Source organism: Excalfactoria chinensis, chromosome 2, assembly GCF_039878825.1.
Source record: "Excalfactoria chinensis isolate bCotChi1 chromosome 2, bCotChi1.hap2, whole genome shotgun sequence".
Lineage (NCBI taxonomy): Eukaryota > Metazoa > Chordata > Aves > Galliformes > Phasianidae > Excalfactoria > Excalfactoria chinensis.
Window position 1 is genome coordinate 123,299,825 of NC_092826.1, and position 27,757 is coordinate 123,327,581.

Genomic DNA, 27,757 nt, shown 5'->3' on the forward strand with positions numbered 1-27,757 from the left:
GCTTTTTATTTCTCACAAAGGAAGTAAACCAGGGTGTGTTGCCATGAGAACTGGAACTGCAGCTGGATTATGGGATGTTCTTGACTGTGAGTCTAAGCAAAAATATATCTGCAAACAATGGGCAGTTGGTGCAACAGCCCCACCTATTTCAAGTGCTGCTCCAAAGCCCACATGTCCTGAAGGCTGGATATCAAATGATGATGCAAGTTCCTGTTATAAAGTAAGTGCTTAATAGCTAAAAGAAATGCTTTGATTTTCACCTATTTTGTTAAATAATTAGACCACTGTAATGGAAAAATGTTATAAGCAGTATAATCCACTTCTTCTACAGAGTATTACTTGGTTTCTACGAAACTTCATTTTTATTTGATCAAGAGCATATTTCTTCATTTTATATTTTATGCAAATTACATTTATGTGTCTTACTTTGTCTTATAGATATACACACATATCATTATTTTATGTTACAGGTAGTGTATGTTTTAAAGTAATTTCTTCACAGTCCTTTTGCAGGTCAGATATTAAAGAGAAATCATGGATTGAAGCTCGAGATTTTTGTAGACAAATTGGAGGGGATCTGGCCACCATTAACAATGAAGAGGAAAAAAAAATAATAAAAAGAGGAAACAGGTGATTATCTGTGCGTTTTTTGCCTTATTAGACTCTAACGGTACTTAAGATGTACTATTACATATATACTCAGATAATTTCTAAAGCAGAGATTCCTAAAAATCTAAAACACTTTGATAACTTTGAAATTTTATCTACTTATGAGTGTTAACTGCTTAAAAAAAAAAAAAAAAAAAAAAAAAAAAAAAGACTTATTTTATGGCTAATGGATATCATTTAGGAATATATGAAATTGTAGGAGTGGGTGTTCTCAGCAGGGTTGAAAATATTACCAATATATTTATTTTTCACTCACCTTGACAGCCAAAGCTGAGGCCATCTTCAAGAGCAATAGCCTCTCTAAATCAGCAATGGCCTTTCCTAAGAAAACAGTACAGTGGAAATACAAGATCACTACTATCAGTGATTTTGATAAATCAACCACTGATGCTAAGGAAATGCGGAGTGACTGTTCATACGTCAGTTAGTGGTGATACAATGTCAGCTATTCTTACAGCTCCATTGCTATAGTATTGATGATTAGTTAGGGACTTGATATTCTTGAAGGTCTTAACCAACATAAATGATTTTACAATTCTGTTCTCTTGCTTTATTCAAGAAGCATCCCTTGTTTACGCTATGTAACAATTACTAACATGTTTTTAAAGGCTTCACTTATATTTCTAAGTTAACAAAACAGTGTTTGTATAGGTTGTAAATGCAGGGCTAGTGTGCTGCCAATTACATCTGTTGCATCAGCGCATTCAAACTGTGAATCCCAGTGAGTATAATAAGCATTTGTAAACTGCAGGGAAATTGTATCATAGGGGCTGGTACGGCAGGTAATAGGGAGAAAAATATTAGATTTTTCTGTTCTATATTTCTATATGTGTAAGTATAGCCTGCACCAAAGCTAATATGATAATTAATACTACTTCACTGCACTTTGGAAAATGCTTGAAAAATGATAGTTTAATGATGTGTTCCTGGATGCTGTTTGCATTAGTGTTTACAAACTGTTCTGTCTTATAATTTGTGTTTGAGTCAGTCACTGTTATTTTGAAAGAGTTTGGATTGGTATATATTCCTTGAATCCAGATGAAGGATTTGCCTGGAGTGATGGCTCTCCTGTAAGTACTTTAATTTTTCATCAGATTTGTTTGGTTAAGATGTCTTGGGGTTTGTACATGTGCTTTTTGGGTTTTTACTATTCTCTTCAAAGAGAATGCTAATCCTGCGAATGTTAATATGGCTGTTAACCTTTACTGCCATCAGTAAAACCACAGCAACACATTTGAACACATGGAAATAATCTGCATGTCGCTATGGTCTGCAGCTTTCTGCACAGCCTTCCAATATATTTTCGTTTCCAAAAATGGAGTATGAACACATAGCATCACAACATAAAACTTGGTCATACCAGACCTTGTATCCTTTTTCTGGTCAGAAACATATGAAGAGGTAAACATGCAACAGATGTATTTCTCAGTGTCTTCCTACATCCTCCAGTAAGCAGAGGGTCAGGCTCTTTCAGAAACAGCTAAGATCTGTATTCCTACATGATATTCCTACAGAACTCCATTTCTTATTATCTCCAAATGCTCTTATACTCTATTTCCTTTTTTTTTTTATTTTTTATTTTTTCCATGCAAGAACCTTTCCTTTTATCTTGTAACACTTTAGTTTCCTTAAAAGCTTTTGGAAAGAGAGCTTGCCAAGAACTTTTTCAAAATTCCAAGTATTTTATATCAAACACCTCTTCCTTCCTGTTTGTATGACATTTCCTTCAGAGGTAACTCCAGCAGGCTTGTAGGACAAGGCTTCCCTTCCAGAAGCCGTTCTTGCCCTTATTAACTCAGAGAGAGGAAACAGTGAGAGCTGAATTGAAGAATGTTATGTTCACTGCTACCAGATGGCTATTGGACAATATCATTTTGAACCAGGTCACAATCAGCGAAGTGAAAACTACATTGCCTATGCAGGAACAGTGAGAGTGGGTTGGGGTGAAGTCATCAACTAGATGAAGCTCATTAGAAGCAGCGCATTTGACCATTTTTATTCTGTGTGTAATGTTTGAGATATGGACAAGAAGAAAAGTCCTCCATGTCAAGACAGCCTGATCTCCCATTCATTGACATTGCCCCATTTTAAAAATTCTTATACCTATTTCTTTTCCTATATTTGTACTCTTCTCATAAGACACAGAATCTGTGTTTCTTTATGCCAATGGATATAACTGCTGAAACAGATTAAAAGATTATTTCTTTTATAGGTTAGGTTCACAGACTGGAAAGATCATCCAAGAAGTTCAGGAGGTCACATGTTCTGTGGTTTAATCTACGGTAGTGAATTTTCTAAGCAATGGCTTCTTTCACTCTGTGAAGAGCAGCATGACTGGGTTTGTCAAATTAAAAAAGGTAGATTTATTATTCTTTTTAATCAGGAAGCTTGAATAACTTTTTAAAGTATTTGCTTTCTAATCTAATTTGCTGGAGAAAGATACAAAATTTTGAAAACTATACTTTCTTACTTTCTCCAAATGCATGCCAAGAAAAACATAAAAGAGATAAAACAGGCCAGGATTTTTTCAATGACAGATGATTAAAAAAAAAAAAAAAAAAAAAAAAAAAAAAAAAAAATTTCTTTCTTCATGTAAATAATGGTGTATAAATAATGGTGTTTCATTATTTATAACTTTTTGTGTGCTTTTGATGTGGGAAGTAAGAAGTTGTGCCTTCCTTACAGCACTGATCATGGATAAAGCTGGAAACAAATCTAAAAATCATCTGGTGAACAAGTAAATTTTTTCCTTGAGGTCTGACTGGATTTACTGCTTATTATATGCAGCGTTCGAGGCACGGACTCAGATGTGAACGATCCAAATCGTTTATTACAAGTTCTCACATCCCTTATATACCTTCACAAGTTGTTGTTTTCTCACTTTCCCATCCGCCCTTATAACTTTCCCAACCACCTTTACATGTCAACAAAGCATTCTACAAAACACTTTTCAACTGTCCATGCAGGCACATATCCAATCAGAGCTGTGAGAGCCTTCTCCTTCCAGAGGTGTCCTTGGTTCTCATGCTGTTTATCTTGCTCCACAGCTGCTGCTCTGAACAGCTTTTCTTGAATTCCCACAATTATAGACCTCCAGAAGAGGTAGCAGGAGATGGCTTTCCTATGGGAAAAAGTTCCAGTAGAATAGTTTGTGCTGGAGTCACTTACTTAAAGAAAAGTGTTCAGGATCACAGTTGGTATGTTTGGTACTTGTTGCTGAGGCTAATCATAGCTATAGCAATACAGTTAATGAAAATCAATAAAACAAAGAAGTAGTGCTCCATGTTCTCCTCTACAATTATGCAGGAAACATCAGCTTTTGGAAAAGAAATGGTTCAAAGCAGTGGCATTTATTTTTCCATCTGAGGTTGAACTAGTTTGCTTTTAGTATGTACAGCTGTATTTCCTTTCACCTATAAATATTTGGGACTAAGAGAGTATTAGATAGAGATGAAGGGAATCTGGTGTTAATTTTCATCTTATTTTTGAGAAGAACCCTCTGGAAAATTATGATATACCTACTGGGGAATCAGTAAAGAGAATATAAAACCAAAGCTTAACATGTTTCAGATAAATCTATTGTGGTTCATAGCTATGGAGACTATTTTAATTAACATTGATCTCAACAGGCACACAATCCATCTGTGACTTTGCTGAAATGAGGCACAGCTTATTATATAAAATTATAAGACCATTTATTTTTTATAATAGTTGAAATTTGTGGCTAAGCCTGCTTCTTTTCTAGTCAGTGGCAAAGGAGTGCAAAAGTCTGCATTAGTTCTTGCTTGGTTCCTTGCCGTCACTCACAGAAACCATGCCACATTATACCTTCTGTTCTGTTGTGTTGCAGGAGTGATGCCAAAACCTGAACCAACTGACACATATGGTAGGTTTTGCATGCACTTATTCTTTTTCTTGTCATTTTTTTTTTTTTTAAATCAAAATTGTTACTCTCTGTTTTATGTCCTACAAATGAAGAATTTAAGCCTATCTTACTTGTCTTCCAGAGTATAAAACCACTGAGGATGGATGGGTCATTTATGAAGATAAGCTATACTACATCAGCCGAGAACAAGTCTCCATGGAAGAAGCCCGAGAGTTTTGCAGGATGAATTCTGCCGACCTTGCTGTAATTAGTAGTAACAGTGAAAGGAGGTTCATACAGAGAGCTCTAATAAAAAATGTAAGACCAATACAGAATAGAAATAATTTTGACAACCCTCCTGCAAACTTTTAATTATCTTAGAAATAGAGATAATGTTACTTTTGCCAATTAAATGTAACTGACACCAATGAAATCCCCAACAAAATGCTATTTTTTGTTCTGTGTGATTTGTTTTCTCCTGCCTGGCATGTGCATTTCTACTTGCTTTACATCAAAGAATTTTTTTGAAATTAACATAGAAATATAGAATGGCTTAGGTTGGAAATCATCTTAAAGATCATTTTGTCCCAGCCCCCTGCCATGTGCAGGGCTGCTGCCCATAGATCAGGTCCAGGGTCCCATCGAACATGGCCTCAAACGTTCCACAGTTCCACGGGTATTCACAGCTTCTCTGGGCAGCTGTGTCAGTGTCTTACTGTTCTCTGAGTAATTAATTTCTACCTAATATGTAACCTAAATCTCCCCTCTATTCTTTTAAAACTGTCCCTGCTTTTTCTAACACTACTAGACCATGTAAAATATCAATCTCCCTCCTGCTTATAAGCTCCATTAAAGCACTGTGTAAGGCTGCAGTGAGACTTCTCCAAGCTAAACAAGTGCAGTTTGCTCAACCTTTCTTCATAGGAATAGTGTTCCAGCTGTCTGAGCACCTTTGTGGCCTCCCTCGTATCTGCTCCAACATCCTTCTTGTACTCCAGATGGGGCCTCAGAAGAGTAGAGTGGAGGGTGATCACTTCCCTTGCTCTGCTGACCATCCTTCTGTTGAGGCAGCCAAGGATTCTATTGGCCTTTTGGGCTACACATGCACACTGCTTGCTTACGTCCAGCTTTTTGTTCACTAGAACCCCCAGGTTCTTAACATAGTTTCTTTCCGTTTTAGGATAAATACAGCTCAGAGTCAGAACAATACTTCATTGGTTTAAAAGTGAGTCTAGATAAAACATTCAGGTAAGTTAAATCATCGCAGTGTCTGTTAATATGCAGAAGCAAACTATTATATGTAGTCAGAGGTACTGAATGTGGTGTTTATCAAGGACAAGAACTGAAGCCAGTTGTATGTTTAACAAGTACAAATCAGAAGCAAATAATCCTAGTTCCATTACTTTTTCCAAAAAAGAAAAATGGAAAGAGCATATTTTCTTAAGTAAATACACACCAAAACAAAAACTTGGCAGCTGTAATCTTATGCTTTCTAAGTCTGTTTCAAGTATTGGCCCAATGAACAGGAAGTATTTCTTGCATCCACAGAAACATCAAGAATACTCAGACTGAGGAATGTAATATTAAGTACATTAATTCAATGCTAATTGAATTAACATTGTTACATTATCAATATTAACAATATTAAGTAATATTAATTAAGTGTGAAGAAATTAAGATAAATTAAACTTCTAATATCCTCTGTGTTACGTATTATGACTAACTGAATAATACTTTCTGATATTAGTTGTAGGTTGACCACTTCTGGTTGCCAGTGGAAAATATTCTTGACTTTTTCTTTTTCTGTACTGCAAGCAGCAATAACTTACACAAATTTATTCAACTTTGAATAATTAAATTTGATTTGAAAACCAGAGAGAAAAAAAACAGTAACAGTTTTATCCAGTTCCTATAAATGCTTATGGACTTTGTCTTCTTTCTGGAATGTTCATTAGGATTCTTATCTGATAACTGAAAGAGTATTAATTCATAATTATTTGTGTATCTTCTCTTTAAGCTGGATAGATGGGACTCCAATAACCTATGTGGCCTGGGCTCCTAATGAGCCTAACTTTGCAAATAATGAGGAACACTGTGTGGTAATGTTTTCAAAGCAAGGTAGATAATAATATTAAACTGTTAGATTTTACTTCTCTACGTTTGGTTTATAATTGATTCTGACAAACTTCTACTGTTAGTCTCCATACAGTCTTGCTGCTATTTTCCACACTTCCTTAAGAGGGACAAACCAACAAGATACAATGACTGGCATAACCTCCAGCCTTAAAAGTGTCTATGTATTCAGTATGGGGAGACTTTAGTCCCATGTGTAATTTAATGCAAGTACCTCTCTGGGTTCATGAGATTGGTATTGTACATTACAGTGCTCTGCATTATTTTGAGTAAAAAACTGATAGGTGAGTTGAGCCTATCTTTAGTCCTGTGAACTTAAGAAAGTATTTATGACTTAGCTGCAAAACAAAGGGAGTTTAAGGTACATGCCAATAAGAAGATAGATAACAAATATTTTATAAAGTTTGAATACTATCTGTGCTCTCAGATTGATCTGGAATGTTCTATCTCATACATTTTGCATGTTTTCTTTTCATATTTGCTTTAAGTTGTATTACCTCTGCTCCCTGCAGTGTAACGATGCGATGGCTTGAACAAGCCATAAACAAATACAGGCACTGTGGAGAGCCCTGAAAGAGCAGGAGCAGCAGGGTCAAGCAGTTCAAATTAAACAAAAGGGGCTATAGCTGTTCTATGTGAGAACTTCAACTGGCTCATTCAAAGCTGCCATGGTTACTTTGCTGTCAGATAAAACTGCACACTGAAATATAAAGAGAGTACATTGTGTTCAGATTTAAAAAGAAAAAGAAAAACACAACAACTTCATGAGATGTTTATATTTTTTCTCATCCTCTGCCTCCTGTAATTCTTCTACTTTGACAGCTTAATGTGAGTGAGGAAAGCAGAATGAAGTTAATTGGTAACCAGGGCATTTGCTCTCTTTTTCCTGTCTTTTGTTCTTTTTGCAATTACTAAGCAAGGAGCCCACAAACTGTTGGTGCTGAGAAGCTAAAGCACATAAATGTGTTCCTTTTGTAAGCAATATTTTTCATCATATTTTCATAAATGTGGCATGAAGATCTTTTACTCACTTTGATGGTCTGAAAAGTAGAGTTTACACTCCTGTTCAAAATAGATTGTTGCAAATGCTATAACATATTGACTTGTTTATTCAATATATTTTTAGGCTTGTGGAATGATGTAAACTGTGGTGCCACCAATAGATTTGTATGTGAAAGGCATAATAGTTCTATTAATTCAACACTTGCTTCTCCGTTTCCTCCTGGAGGATGTCCAGAAAGTTGGCTTTTCTTTAAGAACAAGGTACATCAATAAGTATCTTAAGTGAATTGCATATAGCAGCAGGACTGAAAAAAAGAACTATAATCACAAAAGTATGCATTATTTTATGATATTATGAAATAAAGGAGTAATTATCCAGTCAGTGTATGCTGACTGTATACCAGGACTTCTCTGGAGGTAACTATAGACATTTGACTTTCTAGACAAACACAATATATTGTTACTATTTAATAATGCTTCTGATGATATGATACTCAGTTCCTGGTTTACACCTTGTGCAAAGAAAGGGTCCAAATATCTGCCTCACTGGACATATATGCTTAAAGGTCTTGCACATTGCTGATTTATTAATTTTGAAATATGTCAATTATTCTAGCCCTTCCTGGAGAGCTGTGCTGATTGATAGTATTCACAATCAACAGTTTCCGTCTTTGTTAGTCTGAATGGATCGTTGCAATTTGTTTTTCCCTCAGTGTTTCAAAATATTTGCCTCCAATACAACAAGAAAGCTGGCATGGCATGACGCACGAGAAGTTTGTATTCATCTGGGAGGAAACCTGGCTTCTGTACCAAATAAGCAAGTACAAGGTACATAAATGTGCTCTCCTGAAACACCTTACCTTGCAAAGAAAAATATCTATTTCCTACTAAGGAATGTGCTAAACTCTTGAATACATATTACAAAATTATCTGCTGAGAATGGCTTATTTACGGGTCAGTTTATGTTTGGTTTTAATTCTGAAGGAATATTTGCTAAATCATGTTACGTGTAAGAAATAACATGCCTGTTTCCAATTCTTTCGGTTACTTGGCTTTTGAGAAAATTTCAGACTGTTTTGAGTGAGGATGTCCAAATTCCTCAGACTAACAAACTATTATTTTTTTCTCTTACTGTCAGTACTATTTTTCTGAATTGCTACATGTGCGTACAGTGTAGGGAAAGGGACATTTTCTAACTTGCTCCAGAATTTTCTTCTTTGGCTGCTTTTCTCAGCCTTAATGCTTGTTTAACATATGTTCCAGAGATGATTTTCTAAACACTTAGTTCAAAGATGTGTTCTGTACTGGGAAACGTTATCCTTCTAATTTGGCTGCTGCTGGGGTGCATTAAAAAGAGCGTGTCCAGCAGATCGAGGGAGGTGATCCTCCCCCTCTCCTCTGCCCTGGTGAGGCCTCATCTGGAATACTGTGTCCAGTTCTGGGCTCCCCAGTACAAAAAAGACAGGGATCTCTTGGAAAGAGTCCAGCGGAGGGCCACAAAGATGGTGAAGGGCCTGGAGCATCTCCCCTATGAGGAGAGACTTAGGGAACTGGGTCTGTTTAGCCTTGAGAAAAGAAGGCTGAGAGGGAACTTGATCCAGGTTTATAAATACCTGAAGTGTGGGAGCCATAGTGGCGAGGCTGGTCTCTTTTCAGTAGTGCGTGGGGACAGGACTAGCGGTAATGGGCTGAAACTTCAGCATAGGAAATTCCGCACAAATGTGCGCAAGAACTTCTTTACGGTGAAGGTGACGGAGCACTGAAACAGGCTGCCCAGGGAGGTGGTGGAGTCTCCTTCTCTGGAGATATTCAAGACCCGCCTGGATGCCTACCTGTGTGACATGGTGTAGGGAGCCTGCTTTGGCAGGGGGGTTGGACTCGATGATCTCTAGAGGTTCCTTCCAAACCCCTACAATTCTGTGATTCTGTGATTCTGTGATCTAGGCTTTTCCACATTTTTTCCTGCTTTGGGTGAGTCATGATGAATTTTCCTTAATAAGAAGTTTTTGCTTCCCTCTAGCTTTTGTCTACTATCATTTAGAGGATGCTACAACCAATGTTTGGATTGGGATGAATGATATCAACAGAGAGTCCACATTTCTTTGGGCAGATGGGAGCACCATTTCCTACACCAATTGGGTTGAAGGTGCACCACAGACCAAACAAACCTTCTTTGACTATTATGAGTTTGAAGTGCTGAAAGACAACACTGTGGAGGTATATAGAAAACTTAATTAGCCTCTGTATCTTAGGCAGACAGATGATTTTTCTAAGCAGAAAGTTACAGCAACAATAACAAAATGTTGAAACAGGTCCTTTAGCCAGAAGAAGGGAGTTTAGTAAAATACCTGATAGCCATTCCAAATTTATCAAAAATATTTAGCAGAGATTCCGAAGAAAAAGGACAAAAGGTCTGAGCTATTACAAACTAACAATGAAAAAAAGTAAAAACAAACAAAGACATGCATTACATCAGTTCCCCCCCAAAACTGCACTACCACTAGCATTAAAGTTGCAACACAAAATATAGAAAAGTTATGAAATTGTCACAAAATTAATTTGTCCATGTGTGTTTCCCATTCCTGGTTAATGTGACTTAATCTTGTTTCACTAGTTTCTGATGGAATAGAAGGATATCTTCAGCTAAAGGGCAGTTGTTCTGTTGAAGTTAAATCTCTTTTCCAAAGAAGTTTCTGCAGAAATAGAGGGCAGATGGTGGTCACAGGAGACTCTTAACATATGCCATCAGTCAGCTTGTTTATGATTAAAACTCATTCAAGTCAGCATAGCATTAAACTCAGAAGAAATATGCAAAGATGGCCAAGGCCAGTCCTGAAAGTAGGGAAGCTATCTGGAGGAAATCTTGAAGCAATTAAGGAAGCAATGGGAGATTTCTGTTGGTCCTAAAGACATCAAGATAGTGATATCTTGATAAAGGCTACAAACAACTGGTAGATAGTACGAGCTTTCTGCAAGATAATCAACTTCAGTTATGATAAATCCAGAGCAGTGCTTTTATATTAGTTCATGTATGTTTTGTTCATACATATATATTTTCAGAAGTAAACCTATATAACTGTAAATCAGAAATGAGAAGATTGTAATGATAGTCTTATTTTTATAGACCTTTCTTTTAGACTTTTATTGGCATCAGTGAGAGTCTTGTTCAAATATCAGGGTAGGCCATTTGTCAGGAATCTTGACAAACTGATCCATTGACAAAGGTGCTCAATAGGCTCCTCTCTCCATCACCAGGTTTGCAGTAGGATCTTCACCTCAGTGTACCCTGTTTGCCTATTCTAATGACTGTTTACATTTCCCTTTTTTTCAGACAGATTGTGTTTTCATGGCAAAATTAGATGGCAAATGGAGAGATGATAGCTGTGACAATGAAAGAGGTTACATATGCCAGATGAATTCATGTGAGTTCCACTTAAACCAGTCTCCTAAATAGATTATCTTGGTTATACAGGAACAATAGAAAATGCACTGGAAATGAATGTCACTTTTTCTAGCTTTGAATGTAATTTGGAATCTCTCAGATTTTAAGAGCTTCTCCAGTCTTAAGACAAAACTTTTTCTAAAGTATAGTTTGTTCCACAGAAATTATTGGAGAGGAACCACTGTCTTAATTGGGATTTTGTACCTAAATCAAGAATAATGCTAGAGAATAATACATGAAAAGATTTCTTCTTGGTGAAATAGAAGATCTTTAGGCATACACTTCAAAAGCAGAGTAAAATGAGGAACTTGCAGTGATATCTCTTTTTTGCCTCATTTTATCTCAGGTACAACTGTTCTCTATGCTCTGTTGATTCACAGGGCAAAATAAACACTGCTTCACTCAAACATGCAGACAACATTCACACAGCCCTAATGGATGGGTTTATGACTTTGTCAACAGTGATTTATTAACATTAACTATCTCAAGTTGTGCTAATACAACAGTAAATGTTACAACAGTAAATGTCTTAAAAGCTATCCCCAAACCCTCTCCTGCCAGTGAGCAGAAATAAGTGTGTATTCAGATATCCAGATACAGTCAAAATATTTTGAATTATGGGAACACAAATATCCAATTTATAAGGGGAATTTCTACACTAACCCAGCATCTAGCAAGTGCTAGCAAATCTACTTCAAGGTAACCAGGAGTCTGTTTTTTACATTAACAAATTTGGCTTTTGTTTTACATGATTTTTTGTTGGTGGTGGGTTTTTGTGTGTGTGTGTTTTATTTGACTTTCTTTTACATATTTTTCTTGAACTTAAATGAATAATTTAACTTACAGTTATTTTGGACCATGTATTTTTTCAGTTTCTTCTATACTGGATATCAGTGGTCTGTTTTGTATTCTTTTAAATTCTTCCTATTCTTGTTCAGTAGTTACTGCGCAATTTAACTCACCAGCAACAAATCCATCTCCTGACTTTGTCCAGTATGGTGATAGCAGTTATCTAATTGTCTCATCTGAAATGCAATGGGAAGAGGCCAGGAAAAACTGTCAAGAACAACACGCAGAACTTGCAAGCATTTTAGATGCCTACATCCATTCATTCCTTTGGATCCAGATGCAGAAATATGGAAAGCCTGTATGGATTGGTCTTAACAGCAATATTGTAAGTGTTGGACAGATGTGTGGTTCAGGTGCTCAGTGAGCTCTTCTGCTTCTTATGTTTCTGTAGGATGTTTAGCTTATAGCAGTTCTGGAATAACCATCCTGTTGATGGTTACATGAATTTCTGATGGCCCCATGAAAACTAATTACAGGCTTTCATGCACCAAATCCAGCAGAAAGAAATCAGAAAAGAGGTTGAGCAGGTTGGACCTAATACAAAGAGAAAGCTCCAGAAACAGTAACAGAAATAAAGTTACAGACTGAGTGTCACAAGCCAACTGTAGCTTCTGTGCAAAAGCCACTAGCTGCTCTGAAAGCCATTGTAGCTCTCTACCATATATAGGGCTACATGTAACTTTTATTTATATCATAGTGGTTGCTATGAGTATTAGAGATTTTATAGATGATTTTGACTATTTAATATCAAGTAATCTTTACTCTCCAAATTGCTCACAGTCTAAATTTAAAGCAGAATACCAGGGGTGAGTTATTTGTAATTGCTTCTTTTATTATGAAATGAGGTAATTACTTAAAAGATTGACTTATTGGTGTTTCTTACTATGATTTGTAAGCTTGTTTTAATTTTAAAAAATCCTCTTGACAGAGACGAATCACTGAATATGATTCATTCTTAGTTCTTATGTAACTACAGCTTCCAGTGACATTCCTTGGAACTCTGAATAGTGTTTAAATCAACAGAACAGCACCTTTTTTTTTCCTGAAAATCTGAAATAGAAATGGAATATTTTGTGCCTGAGCTTTGTATGCTATAAACACCACACAGCTTTACTACCAAAGCTTATCTGTTTTCAGACTAGAAGCTATTACAAATGGACTGATAACTGGAAAACCAGATTCACTAAGTGGGCAGCAGAGGAGCCAAAGAAGAAAAATGCTTGTGTCTATCTAGACCTTGATGGTTCCTGGAAAACAGCACCCTGCAAGGAAATGTACTTCTCAGTTTGTAAGAAATCAAATGGTAAGTGAATATAATCATTCAAAAGACACACTCTTAATTCCACTATTTTGGCTAAACCTAGAGACTTTGTTATGGCTTAGGTTAAAACCTTCATAACAGTAACCTTCAAAATACTGTCTACCTCCGTGCAGAATCTGGAAGTTTTTTTGGCACATGAAAGCCTTTTGTATAAATGGATATGGCTGCTCTGCTTTTATAGTGTCATAACTGTTTGCATAAGATGAAACTCTGTCCTCAAGGTATTTTGCTCTTTCTGAGATGTGGGCATAAATCATGCTTGAGATTGTGTAATGTAAGTGCTGGAGCTCGCACCACCTGCATGGACAGCAGCACCTGGATAAGTTCATGTTCTGATGTCACACTGGCAGCCAAAATGCGAAAAAGAATTTTACTTCCATTCGCTATTGCTAGAGCTAAAGTGGTTCTAGCTGTAAGAGCCTTGGGAATGTGAATGATACTTTAACTCGTGGTAGACATATTTCAGAGTTATGTTTATCTGTAGATTTTGCAGAAGCATGTTGTTTCCCTCCTTGATTAAGGAGGCTTGACTTTAAAGCTACACAATATAGTTTTCCATATGTGAGATTCCAGGCTTAAACACCTGAAAGGGACTTCTGAGTTAAACAGTCCAGACATACATTTGATCTTCATATGCAGTGTAATAACCAACAGAAGTGAGTTGTACATTTAATATATAAAGTGTGACATGCTAAACTGATGGCTCATTTGTATAAAGTGACCACACATGGACTGCAGGCAGCTGTACAATATGGGACTCATATCGACAATTTGTTAGCTTACAACAACTTGTTGTAATGTGAGAATGCAAATTTAAGTTGTAATTTTCATCGCTCAGGGTTTCTTTTCCTTGTAGTGCTGCCAAACCAGATGTGCATTATAAGATGTGATTTGCTTCCATGTCCTAAGAAATGTGGCTTGAGAGTCTATGTTTCACAATTCTGAATGCCTATTTCTCATGTGTTGCTCACAATGCAATACCAATTTCAGACCTTCCAAACAATTTTGGTCTTCTTTAGTTGTAGCTCCAACTGAGCCTGCTCAGCTGCCTGGAGAATGCCCTGAAGCAGCTGATCTGCAAGCTTGGATCCCTTACCATGGGCACTGTTACTACATTGAGGCTTCAGCAGCAACAAGCTGGGCTCAGGCCTCCCTCAAGTGTACTCATTTAGGTGAGAGACTTCTTTGTCAACTGATGTGATCTTTACAAAGGACTTATACAAATACTACACAGAAATGTAAAAACATTGATTTTAGAATACCATTGAAAATATTTATTTAAATAAAGGCAGTGATGGGGAACTATGGCCACCAACCACCTGCAGCTGTTCTGTTCTCATAAGAATCATAGAATCACAGACTGCACCAAGTTGCATGGGAAACATAAGGATCAAGTACAACTCCTGGAGAAGAAATGGGTGAATCCAGCATGCATAAAACATTCAAAAGTTATCATTTTTACAGCCTTAGAATAGGAGATCATTCCAGCAGTTGCTTGCCTAGATTGTGGTCATATGCTTGTTAATGCTTTTCAGGTGCTACACTGGTTTCAGTAGAAAATGAGGATGAATCTGATTTTCTGATCCATACAATACAGCTACTTGGAAACAAAGTAGGAGGCTTCTGGATAGGACTTTACAGAAATGTGGATGGTAATATCTTTCAATAATTTACTTATGAGGCATTTTTATCTATACTGCCTTTTTATGAAGTCTGTTTTCAGAGACATGAACTAACAATGGATGATGCTTGAATTCTACCAGTCGCTCTATTTTGATATTTAATCCTGTGGTGCTATTTGTGAAATATGGACAACTTCAACAATTTCCAGAACTCAAATATTTTATTTTATTTTATTTATTTTATTTTTCAGTTATAATTTTAAGGAATTCTTTTCTACTCTGGCATTTCTCATTGTCTGTAGCCATTCTGGATGCCAATTAATGTAATACAGTTATCCCTGTAGTAATCTTCTGCAGTGTTATTGTAGCATTTCTACTGTTCTTCAATGGTCTTCCAGTAAGGAAAAATGACACTTTCTCCTACTGAAAAATGGGTTACTATGACATCTTTGAAGCAATTTTCTGAGGCATTGAAACATCTGTGTGGTACAATTTAAAATTTATTATTGTATATATTTCTCTTTAGACCAGTGGTTGTGGTTGGATAATGCTGCAATGGACTTTGTCAACTGGGAGGAGAAAGAGTCTAATGAGGAGCACCACTGTGTGGAAATGAGTGCACCATCTGGTTACTGGGACAATGCTGATTGCTCTTCTGAAAAAGGATTTATCTGCAAGAAACCCAAAGGTAAACCTTAGAAACAGCACATCTTTTTACTAGTAACTGTCATACCCTTAAATCACAAGTCTGGAAATTATATCTGATGGTATGATTTGACATATCCCACTTTTCCAGATATCTGTGATAGTTTTAGCAGCAGCGTCTGCTCTCATACAGACATATGGTAAAATCCTGTATATGTTCTAGGTTGAGAATGAGACTTTCAGAAAATTTTTAAATATCTAACGAGGATTCTTGTGCATACTTATACCTTTTCCAGGAACTAAGTATTGTCATAATTGTTATACTCTTGGAAGGAGGAATTCATCTGAATATTCAAGCTTTCTTTTCAAGTGTGCTGTACTCAAATATTATCTCAAAAACTGATGTAATATTGGGCTTCATTTAACAACTCCAAAAAAGATTAATGCCTCAGGAACACCAAAAGGTCTGCTGGTTGCATTGCACTCATAGTCTCCTGAGTACTATCCTATTAAATGAAAATGTTAAGAAAGTCACTATAGAGCCTGTCTCACCAGAAGGTCTCAAAACTTTTAGCCAATAGTGGATATGGCAATCTAATGTTTTGGGATGGGAGTGGAGGGGAAGTATATAGTACCACCTTCTTTTCTTGTATTCCCAAGTGGAGATGTAAAAAATATAGCTGCCTTAAAGAGAGCACTATGATTCCATTCTTTTAATGTACATGCTAAAATCCAATTACCTATACATAAATAAATAAATAGGATGTCATCTCTAAACCTGTGTAATTTCTTTTGTAGTAACTGTGAGATGAGGTTTAATTTTGTAGCTTTTGCTTGGTTCTTGTTTTTGCTTTGTTCTTTTTTGTATTCAGCCATGGACATAGAATGTGATGCAGTGGAGACTGTTGTTCTAGATGCACTGAGACATGGGCAATGTTTAATTAAATACTCTCCTTGTACTCTTAATTTTTATCTTTAAATAAGCATGTTCTTGGTAGTAAATCAGTTAAGTGCCATTAGCGGTTTACTAAGGAATTTTGAATCATATTCCAGAAACTCAGACATTTCTTCCTGAGGTTTGAAATGTATTACTTTTTATAGTTAAGCTGGAACTGTGTATAATTAGAAGAATATTGATATTAATAGTTAAGTTCCTAGTTCTTAAGAAGAAATTTGGATAAATGTTATCAGCAAACAAATGCTACTCACATATTTTTATCCAACTTATAAAAACATCAAGAAAGCACTCGAGTCCATAAGATGCTCTAATATACAGCTATTGGAGTTACTATTCCTTTGTGTCTGTTCATTTTAAATTTATCTCTGTTTCAATTTCATTTTATATTCTGCTTTTATAAAGTCTACTCTGAGTTGTGAGTTTTTCTGAACTGTAATGCAGAGGAAGCTTGAGGAGAAATACTTAGGAAGTCTATTCACAGTAATTTTTCTTGTTGACTAAGAATGCCTGATATGTTTTACTTTTCCCCTTTTCCTAAGTTTGAAGCACTTTTTTTTTATCTCTCTTTCTTCAACAATACTAATAACAAAAGATTTCATGGAGATCTTTTCTCTGTTTGTCCCTCTGTTATGCATAGGAAGCTTGAATGATTAAATCCCTAATTCATGGGACAATTTCTAGGGAAGACATTTAAGAAAACCGGGCTTGTAACAGCAGCCTCCTGCTAAGTATGGGAATGTTAGAATACACTGTGTGAAATTAATCTCTAATGTTGTCTATCTTGTTTTTAATAAACTAATATTTGAAGTAAAATGTGAAAATATTTTTGAATGAAGACTTTTAAGTCACAATTTGGATTTCAGTAGAGAGTAAAAAAAAATAAATATTTTAATGAATATTATAGTTTGATAAGACTAGGTAGGAAGATGAAACTAGCAGATTATTTTCGCCTTACTTATTGCACCCTTTATTTAATTAATCTCACTAATGTATTAGTAATACTTCAGTTTTTTTCATCCTGTATAATTTTAGAGAAATAATCAAACATGAATTGTAATGAAGTGTTTTGTTATTTCTCTCTGATATTTGTTGAAGTTGAACCAAGTGGGAGTCCTCTACAGAAAGGTAAGAGCTTTCCTAAGAAAACTAATGAGAATCTAAATAGAAAAAAAAAAACAAAAACAAAAACAAAAACAAAAACAAAAGTACTTAAAATGAATTTTCCCCTATTATCCCCTTTTAGAGAATACCCTGCTGGCAGTTACTGAGATGAATAATTGTAAATAACTCACGGAAACCCCATGCTGCCTTATACAGGCACACGAGTGCTTGGATGGTCTTGGGTGGCTGAACTGCTGCAGGGTTAATGCAGATCTGACAAGCTCATCAGTGACCCAGCTAGAGACTTAGAGAAGAGAGACACAGAGAACTGCAACTTGGCTGCAAAAGCCTGTATAGATGTCTATGCAACTTGCTTCCACAAGAATCATTGCAAACAAGTTGATAGGAAAATTAATTTCCAAATAATTAGCATCCCAAAGCTACATATAAAACATGACCTAAGTCAATAAATCAAAACTGTGGCTTTCAAGATCTGCTCTCTGCCGTCACAATGTCTTCAGAGTCTTTTGTTTCCCATTTTCTCAGTAGAGGAGGTTCTCTAGCCAGTGCTGATCAATGAGTGAGAAACTTCAGTGTGGCTCCTTATGGAAACAGAATATTGTCTTTAATTTAATTTCCTAGTCAGCTCTATTCATCACATAATTCAAAGCAGAAGAAAGCCATGAAATGAAGGTGACTAGTCATAGAGCTCAGAAGTCAAATAGTGAACAAATCATAGATGCATTACTCACTAAATTCTTATGCATGCTTTGACAGATAGCTTTCTATATCACTAACTCAGATCCACTGAAACCACATTAGCTTTAGCAAAAGGGATCTGGCTATTGATCAGCAATGATTCAGAGCTCAGATTTGCTCTGAACAGACTGAGTCTGCTCAGGAAAGAGAACAGTTTGGGTTTCGTGTTGTGTGTGTAATAAAAGAAATACTAAGATTTCTTATAGTAGTATGCATTCATTTCAGACAAGCAAAGAAATGAAGAGACTCATCCACCTGTTCATCCCTCTGTTTGGCCTGTCTTTTTCTTGGCCATTCTCAGTCTTCTTGGAGCTGGTGTGTTGATCTACTTCTACAAGAGAAAAAGGCGAAACCAACTATCAAGAGATTGAAGGACTTCTAAATGATATGTTGGTTCATTAAGGAATTGGTGAGAATGGGTTCTGTGGCACAAGCTAAGTCAAAGGAGGAAGTTACTTGCTGAAATTGAAGGATGTACCTCTTAAATGTCTCTAGCAATTTTAAATCAAATCCTTTTTCTCATTTTGCAATATTTTTGTTTCTTTTGTATTTTTATATCTTTTGTACCATGCATATTTTACAAGAGCCTTAGCAAAGATGGTAACGTAAATAGCTTGTCAAGAAAAAAAGAGCATACTGAAAAAAATGATGACAACTTATGAGAATAAATGTTCAGTAAAATGTAATTACTATTAAGAACTGGGTTGCTGTAGCTATGCAAATAATTGAAAAAACAATAAAAATTTACAACTGCTCAGATTCTTTGCAATTGTAAACTCCTTTTGCCTCATAAACTTTGCTCCAATTGTGTCATGGTTTTGTAATTTTTGCTATTGGTATTCCACATCATAACATCATGTGCGGCACGGAGAAGAGCTACACATCCCAGAGGACCTCACACTCAGAGAGGGAAACACGTCATGGAAGTGACACTGGCTCTCTCTCTCTCTCTCACTGCCTGACAGCGAGTGTGGGTGTGCTTCCAAGCTGTGGCGCCTTCAGTTTCAAAGTAGGCTTTTCAGTATTCGGAAACCTCTCTCTCTCTTTCTCTTTATTTTACTTGACTTATTAGCCTCAATTTCAATTAGATTGTAATTAGTAAAATAAATTTTCCTCCTTAGATCGTTGCCGCTTTTCTGTTTCCTTGAGCCCAGGTCCCATCTCACTACCCTGTTCCCTTTTTCCCTTCCCATTTGTCAGGGGCCGAGGGGCCCACAGGCCTACTGCCCCTGTTACAGACATAGATTGATCTAGATAACACCGTGACAAACTGTCCACCTGTACTATTGTTCCTTGTAGCTGCATATCGCATTTATCTAGAAAAATGGAGCTGCATATACTTGTTTCATATAACTTTGGGATATAAAGCTGTAGTGGAAATGCTGTCATGATTTCAACCAGTGATTGAGCATCTGGTGGGAAGGCAAGGCCAATCCAGGGTTGCTCAGGTGCAAGCAATACCAGGATCCACTCGTTCCCAGACCTCATTTAAGGGTTGGCAGTGGAGGTGAGAGTATCTCATCCAGGAATCTCTGCCTACCTGAAGACCTTACTGGCCTTCTGAAGGTAACCAGCTTCTTTCTTTTGTTTCTGTGCCTACTGCTGTCAAATCTAAGCAAGGTCTCACTTGCTGTAGTTTAAGACTGCTGCTTTGGCGTCTTGTTACACTTTCTGCCCCATTATGGAAACCTTGCTCATTTTCTTACATGGAAAATACTGTTCATACCTATACTTATACATATACGTATACATATATATAAATGTACGTATGTAGATTTTACATATTGTTCATACCTATACTTACATACATATGTACATATAAACGTATGTCGATTTTATATATATATATATGAAACTCAGATGTATTTATTTTTTTGGTCTACTAATGTGGTTGTCAACTGCAATATATTTTGTTCTGAAGACCAGTTTATTTTACAGGATAGAAGTGATCTTTGTCCTCCCCACTCATCATGGCAGGCACTGGTTGCTAAAGTCTGTCTCTCAGAAGCATCACAATATTAAACAAACTGCTATTTTAAAAAATGGTAACACTAAAAGTACTGCTTCAGCAGCACACTGCTGAAGGTTACCAGCAGGCAAAGAACACCAGGACAGTCATTATTACTACTTGCTAGTAAACTTGCATGCAGCAGAAAGCCTAACCCAAGCTTCAGCCGGGAACTGTCCCTCAAAGGCACCAGAAAGACTACTTAAGGAAAGGAAGATGGAAGTGCTTGCATCTGAGCAGTGACTTCTCTTAAGAGGCTTCTCTCTTCACTTCTTTGTAATCACCTTAAACAAGCACCAACTTGCCATATTTAAATGCAAGTAAAAGGAACTGAAAGTTGAGAAATGCAGCAGGAAAATCTGTATGACACCTCCTGAACGCTGCCAGGGATGGTGACTCCACCACCTCCCTGGGCAGCCATTCCAGTGCCTGACCACTCTTTGAGAGAAAAAGTTTTATCTTATGCCTAATCTAAACCTCTTGTGGTACAACTTGTGGTCATTTCATCAGGACTTGTTTGTTGCCTGAGAGAAGAGGCCAAACCCCATCTCATCACAGCCTCCCTTCAGGAAGGTGTAGTGTGCAATGAGGTCTCCCCTGAGCCTCCTCTTCTCCAGGCTAAACAATCCCAGCTCCCTGAGCCACTCCTCATAAGACTTGTGCTCCAGACCACTCACCAGTTTTGTTGCTCTTCTCTGGACATATTCCAGGGCCTCAGTGTCCACTGTAGTGAGGAGCCCAAAACCGAATACAGTACTCGAGGTGCGGCCTCACCAGTGCTGAGTACAGAAGGATGGTTACCTCCCTGTTCCTGCTGGTCATGCTATTTCTAATGCAGGCCAGGATGCCGTTGGCATGAATGAAGTTCATTTTTCTTTATTATTTTCTAGACAGTGAGACCCAGATTTTTTATCATAAATAAAACCAGCAATTTAACACAGTGGTGAGTCTAGCCTCTGGCACAAGTAAAATGTAGTATGCAGAACACTGATCCCAAAATGATGGTAACCAGCATCAGTTCCTTAGTTAACGTTTAGCCCACCTCTGTGTCTGCGCTGATCTTCCCCCATCACCCTTCAGCCCTGGGGAGCTGAAACCTCACAGCTTGTGAGGTTACTGGAGGCACTTCAGGGAGAAGAGGGGACCAGGTAGAAACTGTGTCCTCTAGGTACTTTCCCTCTCTCACAGCTGTTTCATATTGTGGGTTTCAAATGCATGTAGGATGTGGTTTTATCCAGTGATGTCAATTTCTATGTCTTTTTTTTTTTTTTTTTTTTTTTTTTTTTTTTTTGCTGTTTGTGATGCCTGTCAGCTTTGCTCTTGTGTGCATTGCTGACCCTAAGCTCACCCTGAATCTCTACTGCAGTTATTAAACAATTTATTGAGCTCCTACTTTAACTTAAGGCTTGCAACTTTTTTTTTTGTGTTTTTTGTTGAACTTTTTTTTGTGTTTTTTGTTGTTGTTGTTGTTGTTGTTGTTTTTGGGTTTTTTTTTGTTGTTGTTTTTTTTCTGAAAAAGCTTCTTAGTACTTTTAAACTATCAAGTTAATCACTTTATACATTAATTTTTCCCAACAATTTAAAAAATAAAAGCAAAGATAATTGTCCCTCCTATGGTGTTCTACTTTGGCACGTAGACCTTACTACATGTTGATTGATTATTTCTCTTATCACTTTTTTTCAGGTATTTTTGGTCACAACTTTGAATTTAACTGATGCTAATTTTGGAAGGAACTTGCTCGTCAAAGAGAGTGATGTTTCCTGCACGCATTCTAGCTGTTGCAAACTGTCACATGACAGGATATGTTCTTACTTGGATTACATCAGCACTTTGACAGAGAGAAGAATCTGTTGCTATCCTCACTCAGAAGGCTTTTATACAATACTTTTGGTAGAGGAATGAAAGGAAAATATAATTTGCAATGACTCTTGCCAGGTTCTTAGTTTTCCTTTGCCTTGTGAGTGGTACATTTCAATTGCAGTCTCTGGGTAAGTTTCCTGCTGGTTTTGTATTAAATTAGGCATGAAAATATTTTTCCTTGAGCAGTTTTAATAGACAGACTGTATTATATTATCAGACTTGATATGTGATGTAAATAACATGTTATTCTGATGGCTCCCAGTTCACAGAATGAAAGAGGAGAGATGTGCAGAAATTGAGGGAAAAGAAGGAATCAAGAGTAGGATACTTAAACTGGTGCTTCTTTCTGTGAATGTGCAAGTTAGATGGTACTGTACTGTAAGGGAGGGCAATGGAAGGTGGGGTAGCATAGAGCTCTCTCTACTTACTCTCCCCATCATCTCCAAAGTGCAATGATTAGTTATAGTTTTAGAGCCTGTTTGATACCTGACCTGTATTCCTTTTGGTCAGCCTTTTTTGTTTTGTTTTGTTTTATTTCATTTTGTATTGATTTTATGTTTGTTTTTTAAAAAAGATGGAATAATGAAGTGAACCCACTGAGCTACACAGAGTACTACATTGCAGTAAGCTCCTTCGTGTGTGAGATCTTCTCAGGGCTTTTGTGCCTTCAGGAACCACAGCTGATCATTACAGGGCAAAATCAGATTTTCCTACAAGGTTTACATACCAGACTCTGAACACAACATTTAAAGCTCAAACCATGCTAATACACCATTTTATTTATAATTTCTAGGTGCAAAAAAAGTGTATATAGTAGTAATAAAATTAAAAAGATAGTATGACCTCTCAATTTAGATAGGAAAATGAACTGGTAAATAGTTCTATTAAGTCCTCATTTAATGTTCTGAGAAAAGAATCTATTGATCCATCAGTGAGGTTTGTTATCAGCTACAATGTGCACATCCTTGTCAGTGTACAAGCAAACAAGAGAATATAATCTGTCTGAACATTAGTCCCAGAAGCTGAGGGAAAGGAAGAATAATCACTAGAGCCTGACTCAGCCCAGCCAGGTCCTGTCAAACCTGCTGCAGGTGGCTGCTTTTCCTCATTGACCAGAGAACTGAAAAGGGCTCCTTCCTACATGTCTTATCTGTGTGACTTAAGTGCATGCCATGACCAGACTGATTCTGGACTGTTTCCAAAATTATCATTGCTCTTTATTCCTCAGATATGTCCTTTAGGTCAATTCTCATTTATACTGCTACACACTGTTGCTTCTTGTTTTCCTTTAACCTCCATTTTTCTATCTTGCTCTTGTTTCTTCCTACCAGGCTCCATAACATGCTGCTGCTACAATTATCTTCCTCTCCCATCTTTGTAGCAAATGTATGCTTGGGATTCCCCTACTTCTGGACACGTGTCCACACTGTTGTGTTTTCCTTGCCAACTACTTTCCCAACAGCACAACAGTTTATGAGTTGTATACTGCAAAGATTGCAGCTGATCTGTGCACTGGTGTTACACAGATTATTTTTATAGCTCCTTGGGGGTACCAGAGGCCAGGTTCAGCAACTTCAAACAAGCTACTTCTCTTGCTGATGAGCTAAGAGGGAGTTTTTTCCCCAGAGTTTCCAGGGCCATAGTTCAACTGCACGTTTCCTTTCTTCTTCTGAGTTTATCCAGAAATTATTTTTTTAATATACAGTTGTGCTTGGTTTATGTAGTATTACTATCCCTTTTGTGAATTAAAAACAAGTACCGAGTAATATTGGGTATCATCTCACTTCATTCTAAAAACAAATTTAAAAGAATGTTTAATATATATACATATATATATATTTATATGCATATATATATTTAAGTACATTTTTAAATGGATGATTGATCCAATTTCAAACTTTCTGGTGCTTTAGATTTGATCATAGAATCATTAAGATTGGAAAAGGCCACTAGGATCATAATAGTCCAACCACGAACCCATCCTCACCATACCCACCAACCACATCCCTCAGTGCCACATCTACATCTACATGTCTCTTGAACTCTTCCAAGGATGGTTGCTCCAACACCCCTCTGGGCAGCCTGTGCCACTGCCTCATTGCTCTTTTAGATATATTTATGTTTCTTCCTAATATCCAACCTGAATCTTCCCTGGTACAACATGAGGCCATGACTTCTTGTACATATGGTTGATGCTGTGCATTCTTATAGTGCATCATTACATACTTCATTTTCTTTATCTGATGCAATGCCAACATCCTAACTGTAGCACTCTGTTTCACTTCCTTCAGATGACACAGAGAAATTTTGGACAGAAGATGCTTCTACTGGTGTACTCTATCAAATAAACTCAGAATCAGCTTTAACATGGCATCAAGCAAGGAAAAGCTGTCAGGATCAAAATGCAGAACTATTAAGCATCATGGAGACACATGAGCAAGAATATGTAGGAGGTAAAAGAGTAGAAAATAAGACCATAACATATGCTGGGGAATTGTGTTGCTCTGGAGCTTTAGAGTGTGCAGTTGTTTGCCTTGTCTCTTGGCTCAGTGAAGATGAGTGGTTCACTAGGAGCCACAAAAAAAGTGCTCTCAGCAGCTCTTCCATTAGCTGGTGTTTTTTGGGGGGGACTGCCCCTGAAGCAGTATAGGGGAGAAAGTGGCCCCATCCCAGTATTGTATTCCAGGTAGGGTCTGCTATGTCTGTGGCCTGCTTCAGTTGGAGGATTCCCTCTGCTTACCTTACCTACTGGTATGCTCATTTCCAATCAGGACTAAAGTCTAGTCCTCAAATTTACCTCTTTCCTCTGTGCTTCAAGGACTATTGTTAACAACATAGGGGTTATAAATGGGAACATACGATGAATAAACTGTTATTGAAATAGTGAAATCAGATGCTGATTTGCCATTATTAATAGCAATAGGAGATCTCTGCTATCTTTACAATTATTCATTTACACATCTTAATATTTAAACCTTTTCATTAATGTGAAAAGCAGTATTTGTGGGCAGGTTTAAACCAAGAAAGGTAAATTACTTTTGACTTTATTTCTTTTACATGAGCTAGCGAATAATGAGAATAGGAAGGCACCACTGACTTTCTTTTCTAATTTAGAGCTAATTAAAAAATTCAGTTTTGCATTGTGGATTGGATTGAATGCTTTGAATTTCAACAGTGGATGGCAATGGGCTGGGGGCAGTCCTTTCAGATATTTAAACTGGGCTCCAGGTAAGAACAGCATTTACTTTATAATCTTGGAATGGATTCTGATAAGACACCAACTAATTAAACTATCCCAGCTGCTTCTATTTCAGAGAAGCCTGTGCTAATTTACAATAGCCAAAGACCTTTTGTTTTCTCTCATAAGCAAAGAGCTTATTTATGAATGGAGAGTCTCTTTTGATGTGATGTAAAAACTTGCAGATCAGAGATCAGAATGTTACCACAGTGTTATTCAAGAGTATAAATTTAAATCAAATGTTCAAAAAGTAGCAAAATATTTAGAAAATAATGGCACTATGTTGTCTGGAGAAATTCTAAATATTATGGAGAGACTTACAGAGTGAGCCTATAATTTTTCAATGCTGTATGCAGAACTGCATGGAGCGATGTGTAGGAAAAGAGACTGGGGAGTTCATGGTGCACATCACACATGGGCAGAGGGACAGCCCAGAGAGGAGGGAAAGCAGCCCAGAGTGGTGGCAGAGGGGTAGGTGTGTGGTGTGCTGTTGCCAGGGCAATGAGAGCAGCAGGCTGGGTGTAGGAAGTGGTGACCACTCAACAAGCAGTCTTGTCCCCTTGCTCACCTGGTTCTTCAGCACTGGCAGGGCTGGTGCCAGGTCATCAATTTTCTGTTCCTTTCAGAGGCTCTTCTACAACAAAACAGAAAAAAAGAAAACATGTTTTATAAGAAAAAAGAACTGCAAAATTCTTGAGACGTGCTAGAATGATTGTTCTGATTACAAGCACCAGTGAATCAGGAAAAGAACTAGAACATTCCCCATAACATCCTGTGACAAAATCTAGTCATTTATCTCACTCAATGTATAAAATGCAAAAGCAGCACCCTGCAAATTACAACAGCCGTTATCCTGTGGGAGGGTTTCTTCATATCAAGCACTGAAAAAATCACAATAAGATAACAGTTCTACTGATAATGCAATCCATTTGTTCATCTTTTTCTATGTATCTGCTGTGAGAATCTGTTTTCTCTCTTGAAGGAAGTCCATTCCCAGCTCCTGGGAAAATCTGTGGCACAATGAATCCCAGACAGAATGGTAAATGGGAAAATGAAGCATGCAGCCAGAGATTTGGCTACATATGTAAAAAAAGAAAAATCAATTCCAAATTTGATAATATAACCAAAGGTATGTATAGCAAGAAAGATTTTTCTCTGATTTTCAGAGAATGCAATCCCCAATTTACCAAAGACGAGGGAATACAACATTATTTTTTAACCAAGATTTCCAAAAACAAAGCTATATGTGTACACACAGGCTTTTACACATAATGAGAGGACAAAGATGTAATATAGTTATCATCTGTAGGATAATATTGTTATTTTGTTCCATCATTCTATTATTCATTATTATTCATTTTACTAAAATTGATAGAAGTTGCTCTGTCACAGTAACCAGTGATAGCAATTGCATTCTCCTTTGCTCTGAATGAACAATTAAAAGGATTGATTTTTGTATTGATATATATCAATATAAAAAATCCTCTACAATAATGTGCAACTGAATGAGTTCACATGTGCAGAGGAGGAGAAGCAGCATTCACACAGACTGTGTTTCATCCGTTGCCTACCAAGAAGTAAGAGTTCAAAGACACATCAGTGTAGCTATGGGCATGCCCCATACAGGAGGGATCTGCCAGAGGCTGTTGTCTGGGAATGTTATAGAAGCTGCTTTTATAGCAGGAGGAGAAGAGACAGATCTATGCCTCAGTCTCTCTTGTCTGGAGTAAAAATTAAAATTGCAATGTGGATGTTTTTATTGGTTCTTTACTTGACACTTTCCTAATCTTTCTTATCATTCTATTTTTTACATTCAGCAAACTGTGCCTTAATGCCATTTGATTCTTATTTGACAATATTTGCTTTTCTACCTGCAACTTTCTGTTTATTCTTGTAGTACTACTTCTTGTAAAGAATACTTATTTTACTCTTTATAAAACTGCTCTGAAAAATTGTGCTTCTGTTTTAGAGGAAATGAGATATATTAAATGTGCAGAACATTGGTGGCCATATGCAGGCCACTGCTACAGCATTCAAAGAGAATCCAAAGCGTGGAAGGATGCTCTGACTTCATGTAAGGGGCAGGGAGGAGACTTGGCCAGTGTCCACAGCATTGCTGAATACAGCTTTCTGGTGTCACAGCTTGGTTACAGTGAGTATATAAGTGGGCCTCTATTTTGTTTGGTACATCTGCAATAAAAAAGCTGGGTTTCATTAAATATTAATGCATTCTCTGAAATATCACAAGCAGAACTTATGGTGTTGCCAACTGTTGTTGCTGCTG

General features: G+C 37.0%; 2 protein-coding genes across 2 annotated transcripts in view; both read left to right on the top strand.

The window, feature by feature from the left end:
• Nucleotides 1–19,064, top strand: part of LOC140247828 (macrophage mannose receptor 1-like) — a 28,880-nt gene extending 9,816 nt beyond the window's left edge. Inside the window, 19 exon segments of the mRNA XM_072327878.1 lie at nucleotides 21–220; nucleotides 503–630; nucleotides 1,658–1,739; nucleotides 2,882–3,026; nucleotides 4,520–4,555; nucleotides 4,677–4,852; nucleotides 5,715–5,782; nucleotides 6,552–6,652; nucleotides 7,794–7,930; nucleotides 8,383–8,497; nucleotides 9,690–9,886; nucleotides 11,001–11,091; nucleotides 12,050–12,285; nucleotides 13,098–13,263; nucleotides 14,301–14,453; nucleotides 14,817–14,933; nucleotides 15,430–15,591; nucleotides 17,602–17,631; nucleotides 18,592–19,064. Of these exon segments, the coding sequence (XP_072183979.1) occupies nucleotides 21–220; nucleotides 503–630; nucleotides 1,658–1,739; nucleotides 2,882–3,026; nucleotides 4,520–4,555; nucleotides 4,677–4,852; nucleotides 5,715–5,782; nucleotides 6,552–6,652; nucleotides 7,794–7,930; nucleotides 8,383–8,497; nucleotides 9,690–9,886; nucleotides 11,001–11,091; nucleotides 12,050–12,285; nucleotides 13,098–13,263; nucleotides 14,301–14,453; nucleotides 14,817–14,933; nucleotides 15,430–15,591; nucleotides 17,602–17,631; nucleotides 18,592–18,737 (2,486 nt within the window). The 3' untranslated portion in view covers nucleotides 18,738–19,064.
• An 830-nt stretch (nucleotides 19,065–19,894) lies between these two features.
• LOC140247830 (macrophage mannose receptor 1-like) overlaps nucleotides 19,895–27,757 on the top strand; it is a 34,630-nt gene continuing 26,767 nt past the window's right edge. The window contains exons 1-6 of the mRNA XM_072327880.1: nucleotides 19,895–19,932; nucleotides 22,059–22,363; nucleotides 24,527–24,688; nucleotides 25,350–25,463; nucleotides 26,456–26,602; nucleotides 27,443–27,625. Of these exons, the coding sequence (XP_072183981.1) occupies nucleotides 22,297–22,363; nucleotides 24,527–24,688; nucleotides 25,350–25,463; nucleotides 26,456–26,602; nucleotides 27,443–27,625 (673 nt within the window). The 5' untranslated portion in view covers nucleotides 19,895–19,932; nucleotides 22,059–22,296. The remainder of the gene's footprint in view (nucleotides 19,933–22,058; nucleotides 22,364–24,526; nucleotides 24,689–25,349; nucleotides 25,464–26,455; nucleotides 26,603–27,442; nucleotides 27,626–27,757) is intronic.